Genomic DNA, 21,589 nt, shown 5'->3' on the forward strand with positions numbered 1-21,589 from the left:
TGTTCATTACTGATAGCCTGTTAGAGTGGTGGATATAACATCTACAACATGTAGGCTCTGTTCATTACTGATAGCCTGTTAGAGTGGTGGATATAACATCTACATATAGGCTCTGTTCATTACTGATAGACTGTTAGAGTGGTGGATATAACATATACAACATGTGGGCTCTGTTCATTGCTGATAGCCTATTAGAGTGGTGGATATAACATCTACATATAGGCTCTGTTCATTACTGATAGCCTGTTAGAGTGGTGGATATAACATCTACAACATGTAGGCTCTGTTCATTACTGATAGCCTATTAGAGTGGTGGATATAACATCTACAACATGTAGGCTCTGTTCATTACTGATAGCCTATTAGAGTGGTGGATATAACATCTACATGTAGGTTCTGTTCATTGCTGATAGCCTATTAGAGTGGTGGATATAACATCTACATGTAGGTTCTGTTCATTACTGATAGCCTGTTAGAGTGGTGGATATAACATCTACATGTAGGTTCTGTTCATTACTGATAGCCTGTTAGAGTGGTGGATATAACATCTACATGTAGGTTCTGTTCATTACTGATAGCCTGTTAGAGTGGTGGATATAACATCTACAACATGTAGGCTCTGTTCATTACTGATAGCCTGTTAGAGTGGTGGATATAACATCTACATGTAGGCTCTGTTCATTACTGATAGCCTGTTAGAGTGGTGGATATAACATCTACAACATGTAGGCTCTGTTCATTACTGATAGCCTGTTAGAGTGGTGGATATAACATCTACATGTAGGCTCTGTTCATTACTGATAGCCTGTTAGAGTGGTGGATATAACATCTACAACATGTAGGCTCTGTTCATTACTGATAGCCTGTTAGAGTGGTGGATATAACATATACAACATGTGGGCTCTGTTCATTGCTGATAGCCTATTAGAGTGGTGGATATAACATCTACAACATGTAGGCTCTGTTCATTACTGATAGCCTGTTAGAGTGGTGGATATAACATCTACAACATGTAGGCTCTGTTCATTACTGATAGCCTGTTAGAGTGGTGGATATAACATATACAACATGTGGGCTCTGTTCATTGCTGATAGCCTATTAGAGTGGTGGATATAACATCTACATATAGGCTCTGTTCATTACTGATAGCCTGTTAGAGTGGTGGATATAACATCTACAACATGTAGGCTCTGTTCATTACTGATAGCCTGTTAGAGTGGTGGATATAACATCTACAACATGTAGGCTCTGTTCATTACTGATAGCCTGTTAGAGTGGTGGATATAACATCTACATGTAGGCTCTGTTCATTACTGATAGCCTGTTAGAGTGGTGGATATAACATATACAACATGTAGGTTCTGTTCATTACTGATAGCCTGTTAGAGTGGTGGATATAACATCTACATGTAGGCTCTGTTCATTACTGATAGCCTGTTAGAGTGGTGGATATAACATCTACAACATGTAGGTTCTGTTCATTACTGATAGCCTGTTAGAGTGGTGGATATAACATCTACAACATGTAGGTTCTGTTCATTACTGATAGCCTGTTAGAGTGGTGGATATAACATCTACAACATGTAGGCTCTGTTCATTACTGATAGCCTGTTAGAGTGGTGGATATAACATCTACATGTAGGCTCTGTTCATTACTGATAGCCTGTTAGAGTGGTGGATATAACATCTACAACATGTAGGCTCTGTTCATTACTGATAGCCTGTTAGAGTGGTGGATATAACATCTACAACATGTAGGCTCTGTTCATTACTGATAGCCTGTTAGAGTGGTGGATATAACATCTACAACATGTAGGCTCTGTTCATTACTGATAGCCTGTTATATAACATCTACAACATGTAGGCTGGATAGCCTGTTAGATGGTGGATATAACATCTACATGTAGGCTCTGTTCATTACTGATAGCCTGTTAGAGTGGTGGATATAACATCTACAACATGTAGGCTCTGTTCATTACTGATAGCCTGTTAGAGTGGTGGATATAACATCTACAACATGTAGGCTCTGTTCATTACTGATAGCCTGTTAGAGTGGTGGATATAACATCTACAACATGTAGGCTCTGTTCATTACTGATAGCCTGTTAGAGTGGTGGATATAACATCTACAACATGTAGGCTCTGTTCATTACTGATAGCCTATTAGAGTGGTGGATATAACATCTACAACATGTAGGCTCTGTTCATTACTGATAGCCTGTTAGAGTGGTGGATATAACATCTACAACATGTAGGCTCTGTTCATTACTGATAGCCTGTTAGAGTGGTGGATATAACATCTACAACATGTAGGCTCTGTTCATTACTGATAGCCTGTTAGAGTGGTGGATATAACATCTACAACATGTAGGCTCTGTTCATTACTGATAGCCTGTTAGCCTGTAGGCTCTGTTCATTACTGATAGCCTGAGTGGTGGATATAACATCTACAACATGTAGGCTCTGTTCATTACTGATAGCCTGTTAGAGTGGTGGATATAACATCTACAACATGTAGGCTCTGTTCATTACTGATAGCCTGTTAGAGTGGTGGATATAACATCTACAACATGTAGGCTCTGTTCATTACTGATAGCCTGTTAGGTGGTGGATATAACATCTGTAGGCTCTGTTCATTACTGGATAGCCTATACTGAGTGGTGGATATAACATCTACAACATATAGGCCTGTTAGAGCCTGGTGGATATAACATCTATCTCTGTTCACTGATAGCCTGTTAGAGTGGTGGATATAACATCTACATATAGGCTCTGTTCATTACTGATAGCCTGTTAGAGTGGTGGATATAACATCTACAACATGTAGGCTCTGTTCATTACTGATAGCCTGTTAGAGTGGTGGATATAACATCTACATATAGGCTCTGTTCATTACTGATAGCCTGTTAGAGTGGTGGATATAACATCTACATATAGGCTCTGTTCATTACTGATAGCCTGTTAGAGTGGTGGATATAACATCTACATGTAGGCTCTGTTCATTACTGATAGCCTGTTAGAGTGGTGGATATAACATCTACATGTAGGTTCTGTTCATTACTGATAGCCTGTTAGAGTGGTGGATATAACATCTACATGTAGGTTCTGTTCATTACTGATAGCCTGTTAGAGTGGTGGATATAACATCTACATATAGGCTCTGTTCATTACTGATAGCCTGTTAGAGTGGTGGATATAACATCTACATGTAGGCTCTGTTCATTACTGATAGCCTGTTAGAGTGGTGGATATAAAATCTACATGTAGGTTCTGTTCATTACTGATAGCCTGTTAGAGTGGTGGATATAACATCTACATGTAGGTTCTGTTCATTACTGATAGCCTGTTAGAGTGGTGGATATAACATCTACATATAGGTTCTGTTCATTACTGATAGCCTGTTAGAGTGGTGGATATAACATCTACAACATGTAGGCTCTGTTCATTACTGATAGCCTGTTAGAGTGGTGGATATAACATCTACAACATGTAGGCTCTGTTCATTACTGATAGCCTGTTAGAGTGGTGGATATAACATCTACAACATGTAGGTTCTGTTCATTACTGATAGCCTGTTAGAGTGGTGGATATAACATCTACATGTAGGCTCTGTTCATTACTGATAGCCTGTTAGAGTGGTGGATATAACATCTACAACATGTAGGCTCTGTTCATTACTGATAGCCTGTTAGAGTGGTGGATATAACATCTACAACATGTAGGTTCTGTTCATTACTGATAGCCTGTTAGAGTGGTGGATATAACATCTACATATAGGCTCTGGCTCTGTTCATTACTGATAGCCCTGTTAGAGTGGTGGATATAACATCTACATGTAGGTTCTGTTCATTACTGATAGCCTGTTAGTTGGATATAACATCTACATGTAGGTTCTGTTCAGATAGCCTGTTAGGTGGTGGATATAACATCTACATGTAGGTTCTGTTCATTACTGATAGCCTGTTAGAGTGGTGGATATAACATCTACATATAGGCTCTGTTCATTACTGATAGCCTGTTAGAGTGGTGGATATAACATCTACATGTAGGCTCTGTTCATTACTGATAGCCTGTTAGAGTGGTGGATATAACATCTACATGTAGGTTCTGTTCATTACTGATAGCCTGTTAGAGTGGTGGATATAACATCTACATGTAGGTTCTGTTCATTACTGATAGCCTGTTAGAGTGGTGGATATAACATCTACATATAGGTTCTGTTCATTACTGATAGCCTGTTAGAGTGGTGGATATAACATATACAACATGTAGGCTCTGTTCATTACTGATAGCCTGTTAGAGTGGTGGATATAACATCTACAACATGTAGGCTCTGTTCATTACTGATAGCCTGTTAGAGTGGTGGATATAACATCTACAACATATAGGCTCTGTTCATTACTGATAGCCTGTTAGAGTGGTGGATATAACATCTACATGTAGGTTCTGTTCATTACTGATAGCCTGTTAGAGTGGTGGATATAACATCTACATGTAGGTTCTGTTCATTACTGATAGCCTGTTAGAGTGGTGGATATAACATCTACATGTAGGTTCTGTTCATTACTGATAGCCTGTTAGAGTGGTGGATATAACATCTACATGTAGGTTCTGTTCATTACTGATAGCCTGTTAGAGTGGTGGATATAACATCTACAACATGTAGGCTCTGTTCATTACTGATAGCCTGTTAGAGTGGTGGATATAACATCTACATGTAGGCTCTGTTCATTACTGATAGCCTGTTAGAGTGGTGGATATAACATCTACATATAGGTTCTGTTCATTACTGATAGCCTGTTAGAGTGGTGGATATAACATCTACATGTAGGTTCTGTTCATTACTGATAGCCTGTTAGAGTGGTGGATATAACATCTACATATAGGCTCTGTTCATTACTGATAGCCTGTTAGAGTGGTGGATATAACATCTACATGTAGGTTCTGTTCATTACTGATAGCCTGTTAGAGTGGTGGATATAACATCTACATGTAGGTTCTGTTCATTACTGATAGCCTGTTAGAGTGGTGGATATAACATCTACATGTAGGTTCTGTTCATTACTGATAGCCTGTTAGAGTGGTGGATATAACATCTACATGTAGGTTCTGTTCATTACTGATAGCCTGTTAGAGTGGTGGATATAACATCTACATATAGGCTCTGTTCATTACTGATAGCCTGTTAGAGTGGTGGATATAACATCTACATGTAGGCTCTGTTCATTACTGATAGCCTGTTAGAGTGGTGGATATAACATCTACATGTAGGTTCTGTTCATTACTGATAGCCTGTTAGAGTGGTGGATATAACATCTACATGTAGGTTCTGTTCATTACTGATAGCCTGTTAGAGTGGTGGATATAACATCTACATATAGGTTCTGTTCATTACTGATAGCCTGTTAGAGTGGTGGATATAACATATACAACATGTAGGCTCTGTTCATTACTGATAGCCTGTTAGAGTGGTGGATATAACATCTACAACATGTAGGCTCTGTTCATTACTGATAGCCTGTTAGAGTGGTGGATATAACATCTACAACATATAGGCTCTGTTCATTACTGATAGCCTGTTAGAGTGGTGGATATAACATCTACTTGTAGGTTCTGTTCATTACTGATAGCCTGTTAGAGTGGTGGATATAACATCTACATGTAGGTTCTGTTCATTACTGATAGCCTGTTAGAGTGGTGGATATAACATCTACATGTAGGTTCTGTTCATTACTGATAGCCTGTTAGAGTGGTGGATATAACATCTACATATAGGTTCTGTTCATTACTGATAGCCTGTTAGAGTGGTGGATATAACATCTACATGTAGGTTCTGTTCATTACTGATAGCCTGTTAGAGTGGTGGATATAACATCTACAACATGTAGGCTCTGTTCATTACTGATAGCCTGTTAGAGTGGTGGATATAACATCTACATGTAGGTTCTGTTCATTACTGATAGCCTGTTAGAGTGGTGGATATAACATCTACATATAGGCTCTGTTCATTACTGATAGCCTGTTAGAGTGGTGGATATAACATCTACATGTAGGTTCTGTTCATTACTGATAGCCTGTTAGAGTGGTGGATATAACATCTACATATAGGCTCTGTTCATTACTGATAGCCTGTTAGAGTGGTGGATATAACATCTACATATAGGTTCTGTTCACCACTTACATGGTGGAAGACCAAAGACCCTCATGTTGCCATGTTAGCAAGGTGCTACCTGGCTGTGCCTGGGACCTCTGTCCCTAGCGAGAGGGTATTCTCCACAGCGGCTGACATTGTCACAGATACCTGGCTGTGCCTGGGACCTCTGTCCCTAGCGAGAGGGTATTCTCCACAGCGGCTGACATTGTCACAGATACCTGGCTGTGCCTGGGACCTCTGTCCCTAGCGAGAGGGTATTCTCCACAGCGGCTGACTATTAGAGTGGTGGATATTGTCACAGATACCTGGCTGTGCCTGGGACCTCTGTCCCTAGCGAGAGGGTATTCTCCACAGTGGCTGACATTGTCACAGATACCTGGCTGTGCCTGGGACCTCTGTCCCTAGCGAGAGGGTATTCTCCACAGTGGCTGACATTGTCACAGATACCTGGCTGTGCCTGGGACCTCTGTCCCTAGCGAGAGGGTATTCTCCACAGCGGCTGACATTGTCACAGATACCTGGCTGTGCCTGGGACCTCTGTCCCTAGCGAGAGGGTATTCTCCACAGTGGCTGACATTGTCACAGATACCTGGCTGTGCCTGGGACCTCTGTCCCTAGCGAGAGGGTATTCTCCACAGTGGCTGACATTGTCACAGATACCTGGTCCTTGGTCTGTAGCTCAGTTGGTAGAGCATGGCGCTTGTAACGCCAGGGTAGTGGGTTCGATCCCTGGGACCACCCATACGTAGAATGTATGCACATATGACTGTAAGTCGCTTTGGATAAAAGCGTCTGCTAAATGGCATATATTATTATTATATATTAGATACCTGGCTGTGCCTGGGACCTCTGTCCCTAGCGAGAGGGTATTCTCCACAGCGGCTGGCATTGTCACAGCTAGCTGATCTGTGCTCACTGCAGATAATGTGGATAGACTAATCTTCTTAAAGAAAAACTTTCAAATCTGATCAAAATGTATTTATTTGTAATTGTTTTCAAGTAACTAGTCTCAAGTGGTCCTATTTTGTTTAAGGCACTGCTATGTGACAAAGTGTTTCAATATGCTGCTTAACTATGCACTCTTTTGTTGAAGTTGTTTTTTAAATGCCTATTTTATTGTTTTATGTTATAAGGCAGGCACTGCTGTTTTGTGTATGTTTGCCTATGCTGCTAAAAGCCAAACCACCAATGTTATTTATTGGTATACAAGGAAAATAGAAAATACATTTTCTCAGGTACAAATGATATATTTTTCTTCTTTGGACGTATCATGTTTCAAGTGGTCCCATTTTGTTTGAGGTACAGCTATGTGACTTCATTTTGATATATGCTGCTGGACTATGCACTAATCTGTTTGAAATGATTATTTTATTTCATGTTATAAGACAGGCACTGCTGGTTTTTGTTGTCCCTTTGTTTTCATATCGTCCTGGGAATTCAAGCTACCCTGATTACTATTATAATAAATGGAAATCTAAATACTAATTATATATTTCACAGGCATTTATTTTGTCGATGTATCGAAACTGTACCGAACTGTGACACCATTGTACCATATCGTACCGAACCGTGACACCATTGTACCGTATCGTACCGAACCGTGACACCATTGTACCATATCGTACCGAACCGTGACACCATTGTACCATATCGTACCGAACCGTGACACCACTGTACCGTATCGTACCGAACCGTGACACCATTGTACCGTATCGTACCGAACCGTGACACCATTTTACCGTATCGTACCAAACCCTGATATCGTACCGGTCCTGATAGTGTACATAGTATTTTTGTTGTCTCTTGGTGCCTTTCCTATATATAACTCTTATTTAATGTGCATGTTTTATTTCATGTAATATCTTATGTTGTTCTTGTCTATTACTGTTCTGTACTTTGTCATGTATTTTTACATTATATGTGGACCCCAGGAAGAGTAGCTGGACCCCAGGAAGAGTAGCTGGACCCCAGGAAGAGTAGCTGGACCCCAGGAAGAGTAGCTGGACCCCAGGAAGAGTAGCTGGACCCCAGGAAGAGTAGCTGGACCCCAGGAACAGTAGCTGGACCCCAGGAAGAGTAGCTGGACCCCAGGAAGAGTAGCTGCTACATGTGCAGTAGCTAATGGGGATCGTAATAAACTAAACTAAATAGTGACATTCGCTGAATCTGAAAAAGTCCCGATGCTGAACTGAAAACAGTCTAGTCTTGGATGCTGCCTGTCTAAAAATATCCCTTGTTCTACATTCTGTCCTGGTATCACTGGCATTAGAGGCTTGGCCTAAAGTAGCAAAATACAAAGACGGCCTGAGCCATGTCACACGCTTCTCATCAGGTTGAGACCAAATCTGATAAGAGACTAGCACAACAAGCCTTTTCATCATCTGGCCTCAAAAATCTTTAACTCATAGAAAAGTCAGGGTATGATATTAAAGATTGTGTTGCAGATGATAACACTCACATCTTCTGACCATATCTGGTACTAACATTCTTGATCGAGGCAAACAGGACCAAACCCACACACACAAACACACATGCATGGGCGTGTGGGCACATATGCACACACAAACGCATGCACACACGCACACACACTAAGGGAATGCATGCATAATGGGCATGGTAAGACCACCACACGGGAAGGGTGTGAAGAAACAGGACAAAATTAAATGGCCCATGTGAAATGAATATGTAAAGATTTTTGAGGCCAGATGATGAAAAGGCTTGAAATGAATATGTCCAAGGAAACAGAGGATAAAAAGAACAAAAACATTATAGGCCTTTTGAACTGGCTATTAACTCTGGGTAACAAGCTGGCCTTGTTAATTCCTCCTCCCTATCTCCTTTCTCAAAATCCTTCACACGTTTTACGGCAAGTTAGAACTCTCGGTTAAATTCCAAAAGAAAGAAAGAAAGAGAGAGAGAGAGAGAGAGAGAGAAAGAGAGAACTAAGGTCAGTCGACAATATGTTGCACTGTTTAGTTGTGGATTCATGGTAACCAAAGATGACTGTATCATAACTTCAGAGTAGAAACTCTCTGAGGGGTTTGCTGGGGGGGAACGTTTATAGTTCTCTAATGGGAATCTCTCTCAAATCCAGTGCTGAGTGATTAGTGCTTTTTGAGGTCGGTTTCGGTTTTGGTTCGGTTTAAAAAAAAATCTGTTTCTGTTTACATTTTTTTAAACAATACAGGTTAAATGTTGTAAAAAGACAGAATAAAGCCATTTATGGTAGTGACTGCCCATTAACAGCACTTATTAGGCTCTAACCATCATTTATTCACATTACTTTACTTGAATCAAATATTTTGGTTATATATTACATATTTGTTTTTAGTATGATGATGACTTTATTATTTAATGAATAAAACCTCAATGATGATAGTGACTGACCATTACTGCTTATCACCTACTAATAAACCATCATTTATTCACATTACTTTACTTTAATCAAATATTTCAGTGATGTGTATATTTTGTTATTTTATTTGATGACTTATTATTTAATCTCATTTGTGCTCAGACAGTAGCATCCAGCCAGTGCTTCACAAAGGGTCATCCTTCAGGCTAGTAGGCTAGCCCAGGGGTTCACAAAGGGTCATCCTTCAGGCTAGTAGGCTAGCCCAGGGGTTCACAAAGGGTCATCCTTCAGGCTAGTAGGCTAGCCCAGGGGTTCACAAAGGGTCATCCTTCAGGCTAGTAGGCTAGCCCAGGGGTTCACAAAGGGTCATCCTTCAGGCTAGTAGGCTAGCCCAGGGGTTCACAAAGGGTCATCCTTCAGGCTAGTAGGCTAGCCCAGGGGTTCACAAGGGTCCCCTTCAGGCTAGTAGGCTAGCCCAGGGGTTCACAAAGGGTCATCCTTCAGGCTAGTAGGCTAGCCCAGGGGTTCACAAAGGGTCATCCTTCAGGCTAGTAGGCTACCCCAGGGGTTCACAAAGGGTCATCCTTCAGGCTAGTAGGCTAGCCCAGGGGTTCACAAGGGGTCATCCTTCAGGCTAGTAGGCTAGCCCAGGGGTTCACAAAGGGTCATCCTTCAGGCTAGTAGGCTAGCCCAGGGGTTCACAAAGGGTCATCCTTCAGGCTAGTAGGCTAGCCCAGGGGTTCACAAGGGGTCATCCTTCAGGCTAGTAGGCTAGCCCAGGGGTTCACAAAGGGTCCCCCTTCAGGCTAGTAGGCTAGCCCAGGGGTTCACAAAGGGTCATCCTTCAGGCTAGTAGGCTAGCCCAGGGGTTCACAAAGGGTCATCCTTCAGGCTAGTAGGCTAGCCCAGGGGTTCACAAAGGGTCATCCTTCAGGCTAGTAGGCTAGCCCAGGGGTTCACAAAGGGTCATCCTTCAGGCTAGTAGGCTAGCCCAGGGGTTCACAAAGGGTCATCCTTCAGGCTAGTAGGCTAGCCCAGGGGTTCACAAAGGGTCATCCTTCAGGCTAGTAGGCTAGCCCAGGGGTTCACAAAGGGTCATCCTTCAGGCTAGTAGGCTAGCCCAGGGGTTCACAAAGGGTCATCCTTCAGGCTAGTAGGCTAGCCCAGGGGTTCACAAAGGGTCATCCTTCAGGCTAGTAGGCTAGCCCAGGAGTTCACAAAGGGTCATCCTTCAGGCTAGTAGGCTAGCCCAGGGGTTCACAAAGGGTCATCCTTTAGGCTTGTAGGCTAGCCCAGGGGTTCACAATTTTTTTCACTCAGGCCCCCTTTCCGGCATTGGGGAACATCCTGCGCACGCGCCACATCTATTTCTATGGGCACAAGCACTGTTCATGACACACACTGTTTACACCCCTCTTGTTGGAGGAGATAAGATTTTGCAGGTTTAAACCTTATTTCCTATTTTGTCATAGGGTGCAGAGACGGGTTTTCTTTTTTATAGCACATTTGTTTGCAATTCTATTCATTTTGCTATGTCTAATTGTGTATTTATGTGATATTTGACTGACTCAAACATTTCAACAAAATCTATGGGCAAAAAAACCTAGCTAAAAAACATTAGCTGGCATGGGCTAGATGATCTGAACATTTTAGACAAGTTATAAATAGCTCTCTAAGGTATGCAATGACTGACATGACAAGAGAAACACTGATGATGGACTTCCCAATTTGAAATTGCAACTCATGCATTCTACTATTACAACTTTCAAGAGTTAGTTGAAAGCCGGATTGAGTTCCTTAAAAAATATATTTTTAAATCAGCATGTTGTTTGTGCAACAGTATCTTCTAAATCAAAGAGGAATATGTTAGCTACATGAAGTAGCTAAGAGAAAACTTGTAATGTAGCCAAAGCTCATAGGGTCCCCTAAGAAACACTTATCAAAACTTTAGTTCCTACCCTGTCACAATAACGCCTCCCTGGCATTTTAATTCGTGGTGATCTCAAAAAACAATGTATTCAAAGTGCCCACTACTATAACTACTATACTATAACTATGGAATTAGAATAGTCATTATATTTCCATGATTCCAACAGTTTTGCACAAATTCGCAAGTCAAATCGCAATTGCAACATTTGGTTAAAAATAAGTCCTAGATTATTTGCCCATATCGTGCAGTAAAACGTGGCAGTTTGGAAATGACCTCAATTGAGCAGTGGTGTAAAGTACGTAAGTAAAAATACTTTCAAGTACTACTTATCTTTTTTTTGTTGGTATATGTACTTTATTTTACTGTTTTTATTTTTGACAACCTTTGCTTTTACTTCACTACATTCCTAAAGACAATATTGTACTTTTTACTCCATACATTTTCCCTGACACCTAAAAGTACTCGTTACATTTTGAATGTAACGAGTAAAAAACAACAACACTCACAAACTTTTAGTTTGCTATTCATAAGAAGCAAGAAGCATTGCCTGATGTGAACCATGCCTCGAACAAAATAGATTTCAGAAGACCTAAGATAGCAGGACAGGAAAATGGTCCAATTCACGCACTTGTCAAGAGAACATCCCTGGTTGTCTAATGCCTCTGATCTGGTGGACTCACTAAACACAAATGATTTGTTTGTAAATTGTCTGAGTGTTGGAGTGTGCCCCTGGCTATCTGTAAATAATGTCTGAGTGTTGGAGTGTGCCCCTGGCTATCTGTAAATTATGTCTGAGTGTTGGAGTGTGCCCCTGGCTATCTGTAAATCATGTCTGAGTGTTGGAGTGTGCCCCTGGCTATCTGTAAATTATGTCTGAGTGTTGGAGTGTGCCCCTGGCTATCTGTAAATAATGTCTGAGTGTTGGAGTGTGCCCCTGGCTATCTGTAAATAATGTCTGAGTGTTGGAGTGTGCCCCTGGCTATCTGTAAATTATGTCTGAGTGTTGGAGTGTGCCCCTGGCTATCTGTAAATAATGTCTGAGTGTTGGAGTGTGCCCCTGGCTATCTGTAAATAATGTCTGAGTGTAGGAGTGTGCCCCTGGCTATCTGTAAATAATGTCTGAGTGTAGGAGTGTGCCCCTGTCTATCTGTAAATTATGTCTGAGTGTTGGAGTGTGCCCCTGGGTATCTGCAAATTATGTCTGAGTGTTGGAGTGTGCCCCTGGCTATCTGTAAATAATGTCTGAGTGTTGGAGTGTGCCCCTGGCTATCTGTAAATAATGTCTGAGTGTAGGAGTGTGCCCCTGGCTATCTGTAAATAATGTCTGAGTGTAGGAGTGTGCCCCTGGCTATCTGTAAATAATGTCTGAGTGTAGGAGTGTGCCCCTGGCTATCTGTAAATAATGTCTGAGTGTAGGAGTGTGCCCCTGGCTATCTGTAAATAATGTCTGAGTGTAGGAGTGTGCCCCTGGCTATCTGTAAATAAAAACAAGAAAATGGTGCCATCTGGTTTGCTTAATAAGGAATTTGAAATGATTTCTACTTTTACTTTTGATACTTAATTACATTTGATCAATTACATGTACTTTTGATACTTACGTATATCTAAAACCAAATATTTTTAGACTTTTACTAAAGTATTATTTTACTGGGTGACTCACTTTTACTTTAGAAATGTTCTATTAATGTATCTTTACTTTTACTCAAGTATGATAATTGGGTACTTTTTCCACCACTGCAACTGAGTGCAGGGAATGCAGAAGTGATGTTTTGGTTGAAGTTGAATTGAACAGTATAAAACAATCAGAATGGAGAAAGACTCATTGAAATCACTTAGAATGTACGTGTTGCCACCCTAGGATCACTCACTACTTATAAAGCAAATGTAGAACTGTTAGAATTCAAAACTAAAAATACTGTCAAATACCGTCAGACCGTCCAATTTTTTTATTTTAACTGCTGGAATATAACATTTTGGCCATTTCGCCCAGCCCTACTGACAGATCTACATGTAGGTCAAAGCCAATCTCCTGACTGTAATACAGAGAAAGTCTGGGAGGTGGGTAATCATTCCTCAAGAAGCTGCCCATACACATACCCTGAGTAAGAGAGTGCACACATAGTGGCACATACTTTCTGACTTAAGAACAGGGAGGAGGGCAGCCAGGTCACCCATGACTCAAGTCAGTATTCGACATCAATCCATGCCTCTGATTCCAAAAGTTGCAAGTTGGAAACCAGCGATATAAAGCAGTTATTTTATATTATTTCAATCTTGTCTCATCACTGCAACTCCCCAACGGGCTCGGGAGGTGAAGGTCGAGTCATGCGTCCTCTGAAACATGATCCTCCAAACCAGGCTCCTTAATTAACACCCGCCCACTTAACCCGGAACCCAGCGGCACCAATGTGTTGGAGGAAACACCATTCAACTGACGACCGAGGTCAGCCTGCATCAAGGAGTTGCTAGAGCGTGATGAGCCAAGTAAAGCAGCCCGGCCAAACACTCCCCTAACTGGGATGACGCTGGGCCAATTGTGCACCACCTTATGGGATTCCCGATCACAGCTGGATGTGATAAAGCCTGGGACACAGCCCAGGATCAAACCCGGGTCTGCGATGCAGTGCCTTCGACCACTGTGCCATTCAGGAGGCCCAAGAAAGCTGTTTTAAGCCTATTCCAGTCCTTATCTTAACCATTCTGAGCTAATTTGTAACCTTAGGAATTTGGAGTTAATGCCTGAACTTAACCTTAAATACTTCAAAATGTGACGTTTGAGAAACATGGATGGACGTCTAATTCTGACATGAGACTGTGAGAGCTAGCAGAGAGATTATTTTATTAATGGATATTCACCATGACTAATAATTTAGGGTCAACAGTACCGGGGTCACAACCCGTAACCCCTAACCTCAACACTGCAATGGTCAGCAGTCCACTTCAGCTTTTAAACCAAACAGACATCACTGGAATTACCTAATGAGGTACCTCTTTCCTTACAAAATATTTGAGAAGGTTAGAGAGAGTGTGCGAGGAATGGATGTTTTATCTTACACTAGGGGGACTCTAACATGGGGTTATAGGTCACTGGTCACATGGTACACAGGTGGGTTCTTACCTTCTCACAGGAAAATGCTTATAGAATGCACCTCTCTTCACACAGTATTTATTATATGTAAAGTTGCTCTAGCTAATTTAGCTTCAATATCTGAAATAAATGGGAACATCACCCAACCAAAGATGTAGCTACGTCTGAAAAGCTAATTCTATGTGGACACATCCTGAACTGCTCTCAAACTGAGCCAGTTGTCATTACCCCTTCATATTGCAATCTAAATTAAATGGGACCCTCTGCCATGATAGTTATTTCTCCCTCAAAATAAGTTCAGTAGAAAATCATCCCACAGATGTCTTGGCAGGAAAGTAACACATGAACAAATGACAAAAACAGTTCAAGCAGCTCAGTGAGAAAAAAGCCCTAGAGACAATCAAGTTGCTACCAGCTCTCACAGTCTCACGTCAGGGCAAATTCTTAAGGTTGGGCATTAACTTCAAATGGTTAAGGCAAGGGTTAAAGTTTGGAATAGGCTTAAAACAAACATCTCAAAAACAGCTTTCTATTGCTGGATTCAAACTTGCAACCTTTGAAATTAGAGGCAGATACTTAAGTTCAAGCATTAACTCCAAATTCTTAAGGTTGGGCATTAACTTTGAATGGTTAAGGTAAGGTTTAAGGCTTGGGATAGGCTTAAAAACAAAAATATTAAAAACAACGTATTCTCACTTGCAACCTTTGGAATCAGAGGCAGATGCTTACTGAAACCGACCTTAAGGTAACAGCGCTCACTGTTGCCCCTAGTGGCCGGTTTCCACTTCATCTCCCAACGTCTTCAGACATAGATCGAATACTGACTTGTGTCGTCGGTGACCTGGCTGCGAGTTCAGCTGACATGCCCACTGCTCCAAGAAGCAAGCAACCAGCGTTAAATGCAAATGTGCCCACAGCTGTCCCCTCGTCAACAATACTGCCCCCCCTCCTACCGCATGATGAGTTTAAAATAAAACTTACTGCGTCAACTCCCGACGCTAGGATGGCCACCGAAAAACATAGAATCAGAAACCTAAAGGGAAAGGGAGAGTGAATGAGTTAATATACATTTTACACAGACAACGGTATACCACAACACATAACAACATAATAGAGCCCGCTGAGCACTTGCCTCGGGTTCTTCAGTTGTCTCTGGTGTGTTGCCTGCATTGCCCCACTCATCCGAACTTCAAACTTAATTCCTACTGCAACTAGTGTTCTTCTCCAGGTATAGTAGCAGCCCTAATGCATGTCGGGCAGGCCACGAACACAACTGAGACAAAAAACATGGCATTTATTTGTTGAACAACATGACATTATAACAGTATATATCGTTAATGTCGAAAAAAAATACACTGTTCGCCGCGCGCGTGCGTAAACGTTTTTGAAACGCACAATATTGTTGTCAATATATATATATATATTACACATGATATTCATATAAAAGTGGAGACATGGATGCGGGTTATAAATCTCCTTCAAGAGTAGTTGGGTTTGTCTGTAGGCTTTACGCATGTGATGTCTGTACCTGTAGGCTATCCAAATAGGCTATTATAACACATGGAAATGGGAAAACCACATAAGATCTCTGAACAAGTGTGTTAGTGAACGAGACAACAATTAACACAAAAAAACACTTTTTCTACCTGGGATCTGTTGCGCTTGTCGGGGGAAGAGTCTAGCGTGTGAGGGTATACACGCCAGATCCCGGCGATGTAAAATCTCAGTTGTCCCGGTCGCTCTGTCACCAATATACAGATAATGAGCAGTCTCTCTCCTAACAGTTAAAGTTGAAGTGGTGCTTTGTAACAACATGGTTGTGTCCGTACATATGGGCAAGCGTGGTCGTTAACAGGGGGTGTGGTTGACGACAAACAAGAACAAGTTGCATTGATCAGAAAGAGGCTCACAACGTCCAGGGCAAATATGCAACCCAACGCACTGCACAAGCTCTGCTGATAGTCTGTATTTCCTTTAAGAAGAAGAATACGAAGGTTTCAACAAGTGGTCTTTAGTGGACATTCGGGACAGTTGTAGGCCTGCATACATTTCCATTGTGTCCCAACGCAATAATGTTCCAGAGTTGCACCCTGGTTTTGTTGGTGGCTCTCTGCTACGCCGTATACCAGACAGAGGCGGAGGTAAGAGTCATTTTAACTAACTGTTTAATTGAACATGGTAAAAACTGTATTGTGTTACTATCTTATGTGTTCAACTTGAGAAATAGGCTACTGTATAAGTTGTGCGTTTGGAGTTTTGGAAGTTGCGCTCATGGTGTGCTCGATGCCTCTCCAAGACTCAGCATTGACAATTGACTGAGTGCGTGTTTAAAGTTCAAAACATTAAATACAAGTTTGGTATCTTATTATGCATTTCTAAGATGAAGAATTTTGCACAATACCTATACAATAGCTGTGAATAAAGCCCACCTGTCATGTCCAAACTGATGGTGGCAAATTCTTAGGAATTCTCACCATTTATCAGGTTCACATTGGACATCACTGACCACTCTCAATATATCTTCACCCAACTCTTTGAATAGTCCGTTTTCTTTAGATTTTGAATGTAAAAACAAACAATTAGATTGTTTCTCCAAATATATAAAACCATATATTTTATTTAGCTTATTACTGTACTTACATTAGACATTATGATACTGTGAATATAATTGCATTGGTCACATTGATGATACATGCTGCCATTAATTATTCTGGCATCATACCTCTAGAGCAGTGCAACATGGTCAGTCAAAGTGCTTAGTGTGGCTCTGAGAATCTCTACATAGAGCATTCTGCTAGGAGCACTCTCTGTGGTTTATCTGTGTATGTTCATACAGTATACCTACTTCTGTGTCTCTGCTTTTTGAATAGTTGTGACTAAACTCTAACATTAAATGTATTTTACTGTACAGAAACATGTGGGTAAGATCATTTTCGTATCAGTGTACAGTACCAGTCAAAGGTTTGGACACACGTACCTATTCCAGGGTTTTTCTTTATTTGTACTATTTTCTACATTGTAGAATAATAGTGAAGACATCAAAACTATGAAATAACACATATGGAATCATGTAGTAACCCAATAAGTTTTTAACACAAAGAAGCCACCCTTTGCCTTGATGACAGCTTTGCACACTCTTGGCACTCTCTCAACCAGCTTCATGAGGTAGTTACCTGGAATGCATAGGTGACAGGTGTGCCTTGTTAAAAGGTAATTTGTGGAATTTCTTTCCTTCTTAATTAGTGGTCGACCCATTAATCGGCATGGCCGATTAAGTAGGCCCGATTTCAAGTTTTCATAACAATCGGTAATCAGCATTTTTGGATGCCGATTATGACCGATTACATTGCATTCCATGAGGAAACTGTGTGGCAGGCTGACCACAGGTTACGCGAGTGCAGCAAGGAGCCAAGGTAAGTTGCTAGCTAGCATCAATCTTCACATAATCACTAGTTAACTACACATGGTTGATGATATTACTAGGTTAACTAGCTTGTCCTGCGTTGCATATAATCAATTTCAATTCTTAGCTTACTTCGCGTAAAAAGCACAATCGTTGCACAAATGTACCCAACCATAAACATCAATGCCTTTCTTAAAATCAATACACAGAAGTATATATTTTTAAACCTGCATATTTAGTTAAAATAAATTCATCTTAGCAGGCAGTATTACTAGGGAAATTGTGTCACTTCTCTTGCGTTCATTGCACACAGAGTCAGGGTATATGCAACACTTTGGGCCGCCTGGCTCGTTGTGAACTAATTTGCCAGAATGTTACATAATTATGACATAAAATTGAAGGTTGTGCACTATAACAGAAATATTTAGACTTAGGGTTGCCACCCGTTCGATCAAATATGGAATGATTCCGTATTTCACTGAAAGAATAAACGTTTTGTTTTCGAAATTATAGTTTCTGGATTTGACCATATTAATGACCAAAGGCTCGTATTTCTGTGTTTATTATATTATAATTAAGTCTATGATTTGATATTTGATTGAGCAGTCTGACAGAGCGATGGTAGGCGGCAGCAGGCTCGTAAGCATTCATTCAAACTTTACTGCGTTTGCCAGCAGCTCTTAGCAATGCTTGATTCACACGCAGTTTATGGCTTAAAGCCTATCAACTTCTGAAATTAGGCTGGCAATACTAAAGTGCCTTTTACAACATCCAATAGTCTAAGGTTTCTGAAATTCAAATGGTATAGAGAGAAATAGTCGACGCATCATAATTCCCATAATGACTACAACCTAAAACTTCTTAACTGGGAATATTGAAGAACTGGGAATATTGAAGAACTGGGAATATTGAAGAACTGGGAATATTGAACCACCACCTTTCATATGTTCTCATGTTCTGAGCAAGGAACTTAAAAGTTAGCTTTTTTACATGACACAAATTGCACTTTTACTTTCTTCTCCAACACTGTATTTTTGCATTATTTAAACCAAATTGAGCATGTTTCATTATTGGTCCTCCAATAATCTGTATCAGTATCGGCGTTGAAAAATCATAATCAGTCGACCTCTATTCTTAATGTGTTTGAGCCAATCAGTTGTGTTGTGACAAGGTAGGGGTGGTATACAGAATATAGCCTTATTTGGTGAAAGTCCATGTCCATATTATGGCAAGAACAGCTCAAAGAAGCAAAGAGAAATGACAGACCATCTCTACTTTAAGACATGAAGGTCAGTCAATGTGAAAAATTTCAACAACTTTCTTCAAGTGCAGTCGCGAAAATCCATCAAGCTCTATGGTGAAACTGGCTCTCATGAGGACCGCCACAAGAAAAGGAAGACCCTCCGCATGTATGGTTCCCACCGTGAAGCATGGAGGAGGAGGTGTGATGGTGTGGGTGTGCTTTGCTGGTGACACTGTCAGTGATTTATTTAGAATTCGAGGCACACTTAACCAGCATGGCTACCACAGCATTCTGCAGCGATATGCCATCCCATCTGGTTTTCACTTAGTGGGACTATCATTTGTTTTCCAACAGGACCATAACCCAACACACCACCAGGCTGTGTAAGGGCTATTTGACCAAGAAGGAGAGTTATGGAGTGCTGCATCAGATGACCTGGCCTCCACAATGACCCGACCTCAACCAAATTGCAATGGTTTTGGATGAGTTGGACCGCAGAGTGAAGGTAAAGCAACCAACAAGTGCTCAGCATATGTGGGAACCCCTTCAAGGTTGTTGGAAGAGCATTCCATGTGAAGCTGGTTGAGAGAATGCCAAGAGTGTGCAAAGCTGTCATCAAGGCAAAGGCTGGCTACTTTGAAGAATCACATATATTTTGATTTGTTTCACACTTTTTTGGTTACTATATGATTCCATATTAATTATTTCATAGTTTTGATGTCTTCACTATTATTCTACAATGTAGAAAATAGTAAAAAATTAAGAAAAACCATTGAGTGAGTAGGTGTGTCCAAACTTTTGACTGGTACTGTATATCTAAACTCGGCAAAAAAAGAAATGTCCTCTCACTGTCAACTGCGTTTATTTTCAGCAAACTTAACATGTAAAAATATTTGTATGAACATAACAAGATTAAACAACTGAGGCATAAACTGAACAAGTTCCACAGACATGTGACTAACAGAAATGGAATAATGTGTCCTTGAACAAAGGGGGAGGGTCAAAATCAAAAGTAACAGTCAGTATCTGGTGTGGCCACCAGCTGCATTAAGTACTGTAATGCATCTCCTCCTCATGGACTGCACCAGATTTGCCAGTTCTTGCTGTGAGATGTTACCTCACTCTTCCACCAAGGCACCTGCTCGTTCCCAGACATTTCTGGGGAGATGGCCCAAGCCCTCACCCTCCAATCCAACAGGTCTCAGATGTGCTCAATAGGATTGAGATCCAGGCTCTTCGCTGGCCATGGCAGAACACTGACATTCTTGTCTTGCAGGAAATCACGCACATAACGAGCAGTATTGCTGGTGGCATTGTCATGCTGGAGGGTCATGTCAGGATGAGCCTTCAGGAAGGGTACCACATGAGGGACGATGATGTCTTCCCTGTTACGCACATCTTTGAGATTGCCTGCAATGACAACAAACTCAGTTCGATGATGCTATGACACACCGCCCCAGACCATGACGAACCCTCCACCACCAAATCGATCCCGCTCCAGAGTACAGGCCTCGTAGTAATGCTCATTCCTTCGACGATAAACGGGAATCCGACCATCACCCCTGTTGAGACAAAACCGCGGCTCGTCAGTGAAGAGCACTTTTTTGCCAGTCCTGTCTGGTCCAGCGACGGTGGGTTTGTGCTCATAGGCGACGTTGTTGCTGGTGATGTCTGAAGAGGACCTGCCTTACAACAGGCCTACAAGCCCTCAGTACATTCTCTCTAAGCCTATTGCGGACAGTCTGAGCACTGATGGAGGGATTGTGTGTTCCTGGTGTAACTCGGGCAGTTGTTGTTGCCATCCTGTACCTGCCCCGCAGGTGTGATGTTCGGATGTACCGATCCTGTGCAGGTGTTGTTACACGTGGTCTGCCACTGTGAGGACGAGCAGCTGTCCATCCTGTCTCTCTGTGGTGCTGTTTTAGGCGTCTCACAGTATGTACATTGCAGTTTATTGCCCTGGCCACATCTGCAGTCCTCATGTCTCCTTGCAGCATGCCTAAGGCACATTCACGCAGATGAGCAGGGACCCTGGGCATCTTTCTTTTGGTGTTTTTCGGAGTCAGCAGAAAGGCCTCTTTAGTGTCCTAAGTTTTCATAACTGTGACCTTAATTGCCTACCGTCTGTAAGCTGTTAGTGTCTTTTAATGACCGTTCCATGGGTGCATGTTCATTAATTGTTATTGGTTCATTGAATAAGTATGGGAAACAGTGTTTAAACCCTTTACAATGAAGATCTGGGAAGTTATTTGGATTTTTACGAATTATCTTTGAAAGACAGGGTCCTGAAAAGGGACGTTTCTTTTTGCAGAATTTATATCAGCTGAAGGTGTCTGCACCATCCAACACTCTTCACTCCCCGACAGACTGACAGACAGCTCACATTGCATTTCTCTGTTACTGTTTAAATATCCAG

The 21,589-nt window shown here is 41.4% G+C and overlaps 2 protein-coding genes across 2 annotated transcripts in view; one reads left to right on the plus strand and one right to left on the minus strand.

Annotated features, from left to right (window-relative positions):
* Positions 1–16,334, minus strand: part of LOC118366618 (collagen alpha-2(IV) chain-like) — a 136,930-nt gene extending 120,596 nt beyond the window's left edge. Inside the window, exons 1-3 of the mRNA XM_052493300.1 lie at positions 16,174–16,334; positions 15,660–15,800; positions 15,509–15,560 (exon numbers count right to left, since the gene is read on the minus strand). Coding sequence (XP_052349260.1) covers positions 15,509–15,560; positions 15,660–15,709 — 102 coding nt within the window. The 5' untranslated portion in view covers positions 15,710–15,800; positions 16,174–16,334. The remainder of the gene's footprint in view (positions 1–15,508; positions 15,561–15,659; positions 15,801–16,173) is intronic.
* Positions 16,335–16,434: 100 nt separating this feature from the next.
* The window catches only part of LOC118370517 (collagen alpha-1(IV) chain-like), a 73,264-nt gene continuing 68,109 nt past the window's right edge, over positions 16,435–21,589 (plus strand). The window contains exon 1 of the mRNA XM_052493301.1: positions 16,435–16,668. Within this exon, the coding sequence (XP_052349261.1) occupies positions 16,600–16,668 (69 nt within the window). The 5' untranslated portion in view covers positions 16,435–16,599. The remainder of the gene's footprint in view (positions 16,669–21,589) is intronic.

Source organism: Oncorhynchus keta, chromosome 34 (assembly GCF_023373465.1).
Source record: "Oncorhynchus keta strain PuntledgeMale-10-30-2019 chromosome 34, Oket_V2, whole genome shotgun sequence".
NCBI lineage: Eukaryota > Metazoa > Chordata > Actinopteri > Salmoniformes > Salmonidae > Oncorhynchus > Oncorhynchus keta.